At 40.2% G+C, this 14183-nt stretch overlaps 1 protein-coding gene across 2 annotated transcripts in view; it reads left to right on the forward strand.

Annotated features, from left to right (window-relative positions):
• CD58 (CD58 molecule) overlaps positions 1-14183 on the forward strand; it is a 69735-nt gene that overhangs the window by 26030 nt on the left and 29522 nt on the right. For both annotated transcript variants that reach the window (XM_023734884.1, XM_023734885.1), the window contains one exon: positions 13469-13765. In XM_023734884.1, coding sequence (XP_023590652.1) covers positions 13469-13765 — 297 coding nt within the window. The remainder of the gene's footprint in view (positions 1-13468; positions 13766-14183) is intronic.

Raw genomic sequence — 14183 nt, forward strand, 5'->3', positions numbered from 1 at the left:
TCTTCCAAATTTTTCCTATTATCCAAGTAATATTTCTAGCACCTATTGTCCAGACAAATCTGCCTGTGTTGTCTGTTTCCTTGGAGTTATGATACTGTCTTCTCCTGGTCCTCCTTCTCCTTCTGGAGCTACTCTCAATCTCCTTTGCCAGGTTATTTTCCATTCAGCCAACCTTAAAATGCTCAGATCCAGGCCTTCTCTTCTCACTCCATAAGCTCTCCCTCAGTGACTCCATCTGTCCTCATGGCTTCCACTGGAGTCACTACAAATGAGAAGATTCCCAAATCTGTAGCACTGTCCGAGACCTCAGCTCTGAGGCCCAGGTTCACATCTCCACTTGGATGTCTTAAAGCCCTCACACTTAAGATATCTAAAACTGAGACCATGAACTTCCAGCCAATCCTGGCCCTCCTGCAGTGTTCCCTATCTTAGGAAATGACACCACCACCCACCGAGGGGAGAACCAGAACCCTGAGAGACATCCTGACCCCCTTCTCTGTCCCCACATGCTATCAGTCATCCTATCCTGTCAGTTCTACCCCCTAATGTCTCTTAAACACTTCCTTCCTGTACCATGCCACCTCCAGTCCAGGCCTCTTGTCTATCATTTTCTACCTGGGCCACTGAATGTCTGGTCTTGACCCTCCTATCCATTTCCACACCATAGCCAGAGTGACCTTTTTTTTTAAAGCAAATCTAGAAGCTATAAAAGAAAAGATAGACATTTTGATTATGTGAAAATTTACAACTTTGTATGGGAGATATCCACTTAATAAAATCAATAGGCATAGGATGGATTTAGAAAAAAAATTGTAATATAGATAATAAAAAGTTTATCTATAATGTCTAAACCCTCCAAAACTCACTGCTGTCAAGTCAATTCCGACTCATAGCGACCCTTCATGATGGAATAGAACTGCCCCATAAGGTTTCCAAGGCTGTAAATCTTTATGGAAGCAGATTGCCACATCTTTCTCCCGTAGAAAGATGTGGAGGGGTTCGAACTGCCAACCTTTCAGTTAGCAGCCTAGTGCTTTAACCACTTGCACCACCAGGGCTCCTTATAATATCTAAGGAACTCTTCAATTTTGACAAGAAAAAGACAAGCAACCTAAGAGAAAAAATGGCAAAAGATATGAAAAGACAGTTTTCTGAAGAGGAAATCCAAACCATCAACAAACAGAAAAGATGCTTAAATTTTTAGAGGTCAGAAAAATGCAAATTCAAGTAACAATGAAATGTGACTATGTCCAGTAGTGCAAAAAATCACCCACTGCTAGCAGGAACGCAAGGAAAAGGGAACTCAGGCATTGCTGATGAAAATATAAATAGCAAAAGTCTTTTGTAAGCATTGTGGCAGCTTCTATTGAAATAAAAAGTCTGTTTATCCTTTGATTCAGCAAATTCCCAGCCCCACTGTTGGGACACTCCCATAGATACAAAACTATAAATTCACAGCATAGTGTCTGCGGTGTTACCTGCAGTAGAAAAAGTTAGGAACAAAAGGAGTGTTCTACAATGGTGGATGACTGATAAATTATGGTTCATTGATACCCTAGAATATTTTGTAGTCATTAAAAAGAATAAAGTATAGTTGTACTTATTGATTTGGTGGGGCTTTTATGAGGTATTATTGATGAAAAGACAAGATGCAGAGAAGTGTGCATAAAACCATTTTTGTTAAACAATGGCAAATCATTCATACACACACATACACATATACATTATATGTTATACATATTTGTTTTTATTTGACTATATGGGATAAAAATATGGAAGGATATATTCTGAGTTGTCAACATAGATTATAGAGCTGGAGGTTGTCAAACATTAGTTGGGGCGAGGGGAAGGTAGGGCATCTGTGTTAGTTTCCTAGGGCTGACATAACAAATTACCACAAACTAGGTAGCTTGCAACAACAGACAGACATTCTGTCACAGTTCTGGAGGCTAGAAGTTCAAAGTCAAGGTGTCAGCAGAGGTGATTCTTCCCAGAAGCTTTGAGGGAGAATCTGTTCGGTGTGGCTCTCCTTGCTTCTTGGTAGTTGCCCTCAATCCTTGGCATCCCTTGGCTTGTGTATACATCGCTCCAGTCTCTGCCTCCTTCTTCACATGGAGTCCTCCCCTATGTGTGCCTGTGTCTGTATTTCCCTGTTACAAGAACACTAGTCATATTGGATGTAGGGCCCACCCTAACCCAGTATGACCTTACCTTAATGTGATTATATCTGCAAAGATCCTGTCTCTGTATAAGGTCACATTCACAGGTTCTGGGTGGACATGAATTAGTGGAACACTATTCAACCCACTACAGCATCCAAGCCAAAAAGAAGAAGCCAGATAAGACCACACAGAGTGCCTGGAGTCTTAAAAGCTTACAAGCAGCCATCCAAGGCACAACAATTGGTCTCTATTCACCTGGAGCAACAGAGGAAGGAGAGTCAGGAACAGGAGGAGGATATGGAATGGGTGGCTAATTGCCTCCATGAACAACTGCCTGCTTTGCCATGAGACCAGAAGAACTGGATGGTGCCCAGCTACCATTACAGAACATTTTGATCAAAGATTCCGTGGAAGAATCCTGATCAAAAGGGGGAAAAGGTAGAACAGAGTTTCAGATTCTTATGGACTCTAGACTTTCTGGAGCCAAGGAGGGTGGAAGAACCCCTGAAACTATTGCCCTGAGATAATCTTTAAACCTTACACCAAAAATATCCCCTGAAGTCTTCTTAAAACCAAACAGTAGTTTTGCTTAACTAGTAAAAAAAGGCCTCCCTTGAGCGTTATGCTCTTTTAAGAACTATGTGGGATCAAATTGACAACTTGAAAAATTAGATAGGGACCTTAGGGGGCAGTGAGTTTCTGTTAATGAGGGAGGAGCAACTCAGAAAAGGAGGATGAGAATGGTTGCACAACTCAAAGAATGTAATCAAAATTGTACATGTAGAAACTGTTGAATTGTGTATGTTTTCTGTGTATATTCTCAAAGCAGTAACAAAATAAAATTTAGAAAAAAAAACAGACTACACAGAAAAACATCATTCTCCATTCATGTAAAAGTATATGTATGTGTCTGTGTATAATTAACATTTTAAATAATTTTAAAAATAAGTTAATCTCATTTTGTCACTGTCTTCATTAAAACCCTTCGGTGGCTTTCTTATTTCAAAATAAAAACTGGAATTTCGTGTGTCTCATAGGAGCCCTGGTGGCACAGTGGTTAAGCACTCAGCTGCTAACTGAAAGGTTGATGATTTGAGCCCACCCTGAGGCTCATCGGGAGAAAGACCTGGTGATCTGCTACTGTAAAGATTACAGTTTTCTCTGTGCCTTGTCACCTCACCTGTAAAATGGGAGTAATTTGACTAAATGATTTTTAGAAATTTTTTTGAGTTCGACACTACTATGAATCAGTTTATTTTCTTCTGAGTAGAAGTCTCTTTTCTCTACCCTAACTTTTTTTCTTCACTAGCTCTAAATTCTTGACTTTTTTCTTCTCATTGTTGTCAAGCCCAGGAAGCATGCATCTCTGGAAAGACAACCATCTTTATGCAGCCAGGATGTGGCAGTTCATCTCAATACCTATTCTCTTCCTCCACTGCCTGCCCACTATCGTTCATTCATTCATTCACAGACGTTTTCTTTCTTTCTTCTTTTTTTAAAAATTTTATTGTGTTTTAGGTGAAAGTTTACAGCACAAATTAGTTCCTCATTCAAAAATTTATACGCAAATTGTTTTGTGACATTGGTTGCAATCCCCGCAATGTGTCAGCACTCTTGCCCTTTCCCTTTACACTCTGGGTTCCCTGTGTCCATTTGTCCAGGTTTCCTGTCCCTTCCTGCCTTTGCTTTTGGGCAGTTCTTGCCCATTTGGTCTCGTATACTTGATTGAACTAAGAAGCACGTTCCTCACGTGTGTTATTATTTGTTTTATTCATAGACATTTTAGATTCTCTACTATGGTGTGTGGATAGACTCTCACCCCTCAAATCCTGTGCTTTCTCATCTGCCTTCCTACGTACTCTGTTGAATGGGAGAGATGGTGCATGATCAGCAAAGCAAGGAACAAACTAAACCAAACCCGTTGCAGTCAAGCATATTCCAACTCATAGCGACCCTATGGGATAGAGTAGAACTTCCCTGTAGGATTTCTAAGGCTACAGTCTTTACTGGAGCAGACTGCCACATCTTTCTGCTTCAGAGCGGCTGGTGGGTTCAAAACACTGACCTTTCGGTTAGCAGCCAAGTGCATAACCACTGTGCTACCAGGGCTCCTTAAAGCAAGGACAATCCCCCCTAATTAAGGGCAATAGGCTCTAAAAATCATTGTAGATAAAGAAATGGGAGATATTGCTTCTATTTGAGTTACAGAACACAATTGCCTATTTAATGTTTGTGGTCTTTTTCAGTGCTCTTTCAATTACCCTGATTGCTACTATGTGGAAACTTCAGTCACATTTTAATTTATCTTTAATGTCCTTCTCGCAACAGCTGCTTTTCTGTCTTAATTAGAAAGTCAAGTGTGGAGGAAGACCCATCTAGTGGTAGTGGTAAACGTTTAATAACCAGCCTTGGGGCAGGGTGATCACATTTGAAGTATTTGCCAGTTTCTGTGCTGCAAATACCCCCACCATGGTGAATATCCAAGCTATCAACCAGCCTTGGCGGAATAGGGTTGGACAGAGGTGTTCACAATCAGCTATAGAGAATCCATCGGAGCTGTCTCCAACACGCCACTGTACCCAATCCTTGAATTCTTAACCTTTATCATACCCTCTGACTTGCTTCCCAGCCATTATTCCTGATCTTTTAAAAAAATTTTATCATGCTTTGGGTGAAAGTTTATAGAACAAATTAGTTTCTCATTCAAAAATTTATATACAAATTGTTTTGTGACATTGGTTGCAATCCCTGCAATGTGTCAGCTCTCGCCCGCTTTCCCTTTCCACAGTTTTCCTGTCCCTTCCTGCCTTCTCGTCTTTGCTTTTGGGCAGGTGTTGCCCTTTTGGTCTCATATACTTGATTGAACTAAGAAGCACGTTCCTGATGTGTGTTATTGTTTGTTTTATAGGCCTGTCTAATCTTTGGCTGAAGGTGGACTTAGGGAGTGGCTTCAGTTCTGAGTTAGCAGGGTGTCCTCGGGCCGTAGTCTTGGGGGGTTACTCCAGTCTCTGTCAGACCAGTAAATCTGGTCTCTTTTTGTAAATTTGAATATTGTTCTACATTTTTCTCCCGCTCTGTCCAGGACCCTCTATTGTGATCCCTGTCAGAGCAGTCAGTGGTGGTAGCTGGGCACCATCCAGTTCTTTTGGGCTCAGGATCCATTAGTCCTTTGAATAATATTTTCTATGTGTCTTTGGTTTTCTTCATTCTCCTTTGCTCCGAATGGGATGGGACAATAGATGTATCTTAAATGGGCGCTCATAAGCTTTTAAGACTCCGGATGCTACTCACCAAAGTAGGATGTAGAACATTTTCTTTACGAGCTATGGTATGCCAATTGACCTAGATGTCCCCTGAGACCACAGTCCCTAGCCCTCAGCCCCAGTAGCTTGGTCCCTCAAGGTGTTTGGATACGTCTAGGAAGCTTCTATGACTTTGCTCATTCAAGTTGTGCTGACTTCCCGTATTTTGTGTGTTGTCTTTTCCTTCACCAAAGTTAATACTTGTCTACTATCTAGTTAGTGATTTCCCCTCCCCATCCTTCATCTCCCTTATAACCATCAAAGATTATTTCTTTCTATATGTAAACCTTTTCTTGAGTTTTTATAGTAGTGGTCTCGTACAATATTTGTCTTTTTGTGGTTGACTTATTTCACTCAGCATAATACCCTCCAAATTCATCCATGTTATGAGATGTTTCATGGATTCATAATTGTTATCATTGCATAGTATTGTGTTTATACCATAATTTGCTTATCCATTCATCTGTTGATAGGTACTTTTAGATTGTTTCCATCTTTTTGCTATTGTAAATGATGCTGCAGTAAACATGGATGTGCATATGTCTATTTGTGTGATGGCTCTTTTTCTCTAAGATATATTCCTAGGAGTGAGATTGCTGGATTGTATTGTATTTCTATTTCTAGCTTTTTAAGGAGGTGCCATATCGTTTTATATAGTGGTTGTACCATTTTCCATTCCCACCAGCAGTGCATAAGAGTTCCAGTCTCCCCACAACCTCTCCAACATTTTGTTATTTTTGTTGTTGTTTTTTTTAATGATTAGTGCCAGCAATGTTGGGGTGAGATGGTATCTCATTGTAGTTTTGATTTGCATTTCTCTAACGGCTAATGATTGCAAGGATTTCCTTATTTGTCTGTTAGCCCCCTGAATGTCTTTTTTGGTGGAGTGTCTGTTCATATCCTTTGCCAATTTTTTAATTGGGTTATTTGTATTTTTGTTGTTGAGGTGTTAAAGTGTCTTGTAGATTTTAGAGATTAGACCCTTGTTGGTAATGTTGTAGCCAAAATTTTTTTCCAAGTCTGTAGGTTCCCTTTTTACTTTTTTGGTGAAGTCTTTTGATGAGCATAAGTGTTTAATTTGTAGGAGCTCCCAGTTATTTAGTTAATCTTCTGGAGCTTGTGCATTGTTAGTTATGGTTTGTATCCTATTTATGCCGTATATTAGGGCGTTTTCCCTATTTTTTCTTCCATGATCTTTATAATTTTAGGTTTTATATTTAGATCTTTGAACCATTTTGAATTAGTTTTTGTGGATGGTGTGAGGAATGGGTCATTTTTGATTTTTTTACAGATGGACGTCCAGTTTTGCCAGCACCATTTGTTAAAGAGACCGTCTTTTCCCCATTTAATGGACTTTCATCTTTTGTCAAAGATCACCTGACCATAGATGGATGGATTTACATTTAGGTTCTCAATTCTGTTTATTGGTCGATGTGTCTGTCGTACTACTACCAGGCTGTTTTGACTACCACGGCTGTGTAGTAGGTTCTGAGATCAGGTAGTATGAGGCCTCCTACTTTGTTCTACTTCTTCAGTACTGCTTTGCTTATCTGGGGCCTCTTTCCTTTCCATATAAAGTTAGTAATTAGTTTTTCCATCTCACTAAAAAATGATGTTGGTATTTGGATCGACATTGCGTTATATCTATAGATCACTTTGGGTATAATTGACATTTTCACAATGTTGAGTCTTCCTACTCAGGAACATGGTGTGTTTTTCCATTTATGTGGATCTTTTTTGGTTTCTTGCAGTAGTGTGTTGTAGTTTTCTTTGTATAGGTCTTTTATGTCACTGGTTAGATTTATTTCTAAGTATTTTGTCTCTATAGGGGCTATTATAAATGGTATTGTTTTCCTGATTTCCTTTTTGAAGTTCTCTTTGTTGGTGTGTAGGAATCCAACTGATTTTTGTATGTTGATCTTGTATCCTGCTACTCTGCTGAATCTATTAGTTCCAGTAATTTTCTTGTGGAATCTTTGGGATTCTCTATGTATAGTATCATATCATCTGCAAATATGGATAGTTTTACTTCTTGCTCTCAAATTTGGATGCTCTTTATTTCTTGTTCTTGCTTATTGCTCTAACTAGGACTTCCAGCACAATGTTAAATAGGAGTGGTGATAAAGGGCATCCTTGTCTTGTTCCTATTCTTAAGGGTAGTGCTTTCAGGCTCTTTGTGTTGAGAATGATGTTGGCTGTTGGTTTTGTATAGATGCCCTTTATTATGTTGAGGAATTTTCCTTCTATTCCTATTTTATTGAAATTTTTTTTTTATCAGGAATGGGTGTTGGACTTTATCAAATGCCTTTCCTATGTTGTTTGAGACGATCATATGATTCGTTCCTTTGTTTTATTTATGTAGTGGACTGTGTTGATTGATTTTCTAACATTGAACCATCCTTGCATACCTGGTATGAATCCCACTTGGTTGTGGTGTATTATTATTTTGATATGATGCTGAATTCCATTGGCTAGAATTTTTTGCATCTGTATTCGTGAGAGATATTGGTCTGTAATTTTCTTTTTTTGTGGTATCTTTGCCTGACTTTAGTGTCAGGGTTATGCTGGCTTCATAGAATAAATTCAGGAGCATTCCTTCCTTTTCTATGCCCTGAAATAGTTTGAGTAGTACTGGTGTTATCTGTTCTCTTAATTTTTGGGAGAATTCTCCAGTGAAGCTGTCTGGGCCAGGGCTGTTGTTGTTGTTGTTGTTGGGAGTTTTTTTTTTTTTTTTTTTTTTTTACTATTACTACCTCTTCAATCTTCTCTTGTTATGTGTCTGTTCAGGTTTTCTATCTCAGTTTGTGTTAGTTTATCTAGGTAGTGTGTTTCCAGAAATTTGTCCATTTCCTCTAGGTTCTCAGATTTGTTGGAATACAGTTTTTCATATATTCTGTTATGACCCTGTTATAGATTGAATTGTGCCCCCCAAAAATGTTTGTCAACTTGGCTAGGCCATGATTCCCAGTATTATGTGGTTGTCCTCCATTTTCTGATCTGATGTAATTTTTCTATGTGTTGTAAATCCTGATAGCTTCCTGTGATTAATGGGGCATGATTAGGTTATGTTAAAGAGGATTAGGGTGGGATGCAACACCCTTACTCAGGTCACAGCCCTGACTGAATATGAGGAGTTTCCCTGGGGAGTGGCCTGCATCACCTTTTATCTTACAAGAGGTAAAAGAAGAGAGAAGGGAGAGAGAGATGGGACCTCATTACCACCAAGGAAGAATAGCCAGGAGTGGAGCGCATCATTTGGACCCACGGTCTCTGTACTGAGAAGCTCCTAGGCCTGGTGAAAATTGATGACAGGGACCCTCCCCTGGAGCCAACACAGAGAGAAAGCCTTCCCATGGAGCTGGCGCCCTGAATTCAGACTTCTAGCCTCCTAAACTGTGAGAGAATAAATTTCTGTTTGTTAAAGCCATCCACTTGTGGTATTTCTGTTATAGCAGCACTAGATAACTAAGATAGATCCTTTTTATTTCATTTGGGTCTGTTGTAACGTCCCCCATCTCATTTCTTATTTGGTTATTTGCTTCCTCCCTTGTTTTTCTTTTATCAGTTTGGCCAGTGGTTCATCGATTTTGTTGATCATTTCAAAGAACCAACTTTTGGTCTTGTTGATTCTTTGTATTGTTTTTTTGTTCTCTATTTCATTTATTTCTGCTCTGATCTTTATTATTTCCTTTCTTCTGGTGACTGTGGGCTTCTTTTGCTGTTCTCTTTGTATTTGTTTGAATTATAGGGCTAACGTTTTTGATTTTGGCTTGTTCTTTCTTCGTGTGTGTTTATTATATAAATTGACCTCTGAGCGCTGCCTTTGCTGTGTCCCAAAGGTTTTGATATGATGTGTTTTCATTCTCATTTGATTCTAGAAATTCTTTTTATTCCCTCTTTGATATCTTCTATTACCCAGTTGTTTTTAAGCAAGATGTTATTCAGTTTCCATGTATTTGATTTTTTTTCCCTGCTCTTCCTGTTATTGATTTCTACTTTTATGACATCGTGATCAGAGATAATGCTTTGTATTATTTTAATGTTTTGGATTGTATCGAGAGTTGCTTTGTGGCCTAAAATGTGGTCTATTCTGGAGAACATTCTATGTATATTGGGAAAGAATGTATACTTTGCTGGCTGTTGGGTGAAGTGGTCTGTATGTGTTTTAATATTGAGGGTTCTTTACCTAAGTTGGTATCTGGCTGATGTTGTCCTGGGTCCTATGCTTAGGTTGTTGTCTAATGTTGTTGGTTCTCTAGCTAAAGACCTTCCTTTAATATTTCTTGTAAGTTTAGTTTGATTTTTTATAAATCCCTTAATTTCTGTTTCTCTGCAAATGTCCTAATTTCACCATCATATTTGAAGAGAGTTTTGCAGGATATATTATTCTTGGTTGGCAGTTCTTTTCTTTCAAGGTTTTGTATATGTCATCCCATTGTCTTATTGCCTGCAGAGTTTCTGCTGAGTAATCAGAATTTAGTCTTATTGTTTCCCCTTTGTAATTGATTTTTCAGTTTTCTCAAACTGCTGTCAGGATTCTTTCTTTGGTTTTGGCAAGTGTGATTATGTCTCGGTAACTTCCTCTGGGGTCTGTCTTATATGGGGTTCGTTGAGCTTCTTGGATTTTCAGGTTTTCATCTTTCATGATACTTGGGAAGTTTTCTGCCAGCAAATCTTCAACTATCTTCTCTGTGTTTTCCATTTTCTCCCTCTGTTCTAGAAATACGATAACATGCAAACTTTTGGTCTTTATTGTGTCCCACATAATTCTTATGTTTTTTTTATTCCCTTCTTTGATTTTTCCTCAAACAAAATGGCGTTCATGGATTTGTCTTCAGTTTCACTGATTCTGTCTTCTATTGTTTCAAATTTGCTCCTAAAGCCTTCTATTGAGTTGTCCATCTCTGACCTTTTGTTGTTTATCTTTTTGATTTCTAGAGTCTGTTTTTGTTTGCTTTCTAATTGTTTGTTTATTTTGACGTTTTGTTCTTGTATAATTTCCCTAATTCTTCTATTGATTTGTCTGTGTTTTCCTTGATTTTGGCTTCATTTTCTTTGGTTTTGTCTGTGTCTTCCATGATTTTGTCTATTTTTTCCTTGTTTTTGTCTGTGTTTTCCTTGGTGTTTTTCCTAATGTCTTGGAGAGCCCTAAATATTAGTCTTTTGAATTTCATTTCAAGTAGTTCCAATGCCTTTTCTTCTGCTGGAAAGTTATCTGATCCTTTATTTTGGTTATTTGCTAGAGCCATATTATCCTCCTTTTTTATGTTTTGATAATTGTCCACTGTCTCTGAGACATTAAGGTGTTATTTTCTTTATTTATTGATTGTATTGTTTGTTTTGTCCTGCTTTTTGTTTTGTTTTGATATGTCAGGATGGGTGGGTGGGCGTGCTTTGTTGCTTGCTCATCTGTGGGTATGATAGCTCTTACTACCTTGTCCCTGTGGGCTGGGCAGCAACAGGTAGGGTGAACCTGCTTCACTGTATACTGGTTTGTCAAGGTGGCTGAGGGCAGACTGGGCAAGCCCTGTCTTCCTCCTGATGTTGGTCCAGCGATGTAGGAGTGTTCACTGTCCCTTACCAGATGGATGGGATTGTCGGACCGAGAGTGGTACAGGCTCGCTTCCCACCATTCAGCAGCTGGTCAGGTGGCAGGAGGGGAGGGGTGCTGCATACTGGTGTGGTGGTGAGTCTGAGCACTGCAGGCCTGTAGCCATGGCAGCACAGTGGAGGTTAGCAGGAACAGGGGGCGGAGAGGTGGTATATGGGGCTAGGTGGGAGGGAGAAGGAAGAATAAACAGAGAAAAAGAAAAAAAAGTTGGTGTGGCAGGAGCCAGCGGATGGGTGCACGGCAGACCCAGATGCCACTGGGAAGTGGGAGAAGTGGCATATGGGGTTAGGTGGAAAGGAGAAAGAAAAATAAGAAAGAAAAAAAATGACAACATGGTGGGGGCCGGCATGTGGGGGTGGGCCGGGCCCAGCGGCCGGGGGAAGGGAGGGGAAGTGGCTTATAGGCTAGGTAGGGAGGAGAATGAAAAGAAGAAAAAAATGGTGGTGCAGTGGGAGCCAGTGAGTGGAGCAGGGAGAGCCTGGCATGCCAGCGGAAAGGGAGGGGAGGTGGCATACAGGGCTAGCTGAGAGGGAGAAAGAAAAGAAAGAAAGGAAAAAAAGCCACGTAGTGGAAGGGGAGGGTGCAAGCCTGGGGTGTGGGGCTCATATTGTGGACCCTGGTGGTAGGGGATGCTGGGATGAGGGGGTTCTTGCTTCTACTCACCAGAAGGGTGAGGTGTGGGAAAGTGTGTTTTTCTGGTTACCTGGTGCTCTGTCTCCTGTTGGGAGGTCCGTGAAGTTGCCTTCCTATACTCTCTGTCTGAGGTCATTGCTGGCTGTGTTTCAAGATGACCACGCTATGCTGTGTTATTGGCAGGGGACCTCCACTCTGTATCACTCCTCGTTCTGTTTTCTGTCTGTCTCTTCTTCCAGTCAATGTTTTTCAGTCTAGTTCTTTATCCCTTCATTTGATGCTGAGGGTACCAGGGTTGACATTTGTATCCATTTTTCTTAGATCTTTACTAAAGAGAGATGGCATGGTGTGTATGTCTAGGGTGCCATGTTGACTCTGCCTCTGTTCCTTAATTTAATGAATGACACCTCTGTATTAGCCAAGACAGAAACCTGACAGTCACCATCAACTCCTCCCTTCCCCATCCCTTGCATCCAGTCACTAAATCCTGTTGATTTCATCCCTCAAATGTCTCTTTAGTCTGTCCACTTATTTCCATCCTCACTACCAACACCCTGGTCTAGTCTGTGCGGTCCACCATTCTCTTCTGTGTTATAGTAATGACTCTGTTCTGGTTTCTCTGCCTTCATGCTTTCCCTTATGGACCACTCTCCACCCTGTAGACAGAGCCGCCTATTGAAACTCAAATTATGTCATGTCAGTCTTTTGCTTAAAACTTTTCTGTGGCTTCTTGCTATCTGGATAAAGTTTCAAGCCCTTAACCAAAATAAAATAAAATAAACCTTAATCAGAGTGGGGGAGGGGGAACGAAACCAAATCTCCAACCAGTTGGTTCTGACTCATGGTGACCCCATGTGGTTCGGTGTTGAACTGTGCCCCATAGGATTTTCAATGGCTGTGATCTTTCGGAAGTAGATCACCAGGCCTTTCTTTCAAGGTACCTCTGGGTGGACTCGAACCTCTGACCTATTGGTTAATAACCAAGCACTTAACTGTTTCCACCACCCAGAGACTCCTTCAAGCCCGTAGCCTATCTTACCTGATACTTCCACCCCCACCCCATGCTGCCATCTGGCCCCTGGGTGCTTCCCCAGCCTCATTCCCCACCAATCACTCCCTTGCCCTTTCCACTCTAGCTACTCGAAATTACTTTCATTTCCCCAAACACGCCAATCTCTTTCTTGATTGAGGGCTTTTGGAGGTATTGTTTCTTTTATCTGTATGTTTATCCTGTGTACCTCTCCCCTCCCCAACTCTCACATGGCTAACTCCTCTTGATTTTATCCTTGCAGTGTCATTTCCAGCATTATTTTCTGTCAGTTTCAGAATTACTTCTTTTGGGGAACTTCCTCACCCCTTGACTAGATGGCTCCCCTTGCTGCAGCCCCTTGTGTATTGCCTGCTCAGTGTCTTCTCCACGAAATGTAGCTCCTTGAGGGCCTGAAGATATGTTTGCTGCCATATTCTCTGCATTGCCCACAGTACCTGGCACATAGTTGGTTTTCCATAAATGTTGAATCAATTTGTTGATTTTTTTGTGGGCCTCAAATCCTTACCAAAAAGTAGAGTCTACATGGTCAAGGATGTTCTGCTTCTTATACTTTCTGTCAGCAATTTATCGACTTAGTACAAAAAGTAACTGATGAATAATTTTTACTACTAAATTTAACTTTTTTTCTAAAGAGCATCTTGGAAGTTGGTTTTTTATCATCAATAAACTCATGTTGTTTTTCCTAACCAGTTTTTTTTTTCTTTTCTAGATTTCATCAGCTGTGTTTCCGAAGGGGTATATGGCATTATGAACAAGAGTGTAACTCTCAAGCCATTGCAAGATACAGTTTTTAAAGAAATCACATGGAAGAAGCAAAAAGATAAAATCGTAGAATGGTATAGGGACTCTGAGTTAAGAGCTTTCCCACCATTTCAGGGTAGGATTCTTTTAAACACTACGTCAGGTGATCTCACCATCTTCAATTTAACATCGTCAGATGAAGATCGCTATGAAATTGAATCCCAAGATCTTAAAGATAGCATTGTGTTTTTTCTTTCTGTGATTGGTAAGTATTCCATAAATTGATTTGTGTAAAATGGCAGATGTCCAACTATTTTAGAGATCAAAAAAAAATGAATAGTTTATGAGAAAGAATTAGATAGCACGTATGCCAGGGTTTTCCTGTCTTCCTGGTACAAAGGAGCTACTTTTCAATTCCCTTGTTATCCTATGGTTGAGGAGAGAATCTGGGGTGGGGAGAACAATAGTATCACTTACCTTTCTAGGAATGTTCTGGAAAAGGATGTAGTGACATCAATTAGCTCAGAACTCTTTGAGCTCCATTGATAGCTAGTGCTCTATAAATTAGGAGTCCCTGGGTGGTGCTAACGGTTAAGTGCTCGACTACTACTCTGGGTTCAAATCCACCACCCCGAGGCATCTTGGAAGACAGGCCTGGTGATCTGCTTCTGAAAGGTCACAGC

The sequence above is a fragment of the Trichechus manatus genome, unplaced genomic scaffold (assembly GCF_000243295.1).
Source record: "Trichechus manatus latirostris isolate Lorelei unplaced genomic scaffold, TriManLat1.0 scaffold00073, whole genome shotgun sequence".
NCBI lineage: Eukaryota > Metazoa > Chordata > Mammalia > Sirenia > Trichechidae > Trichechus > Trichechus manatus.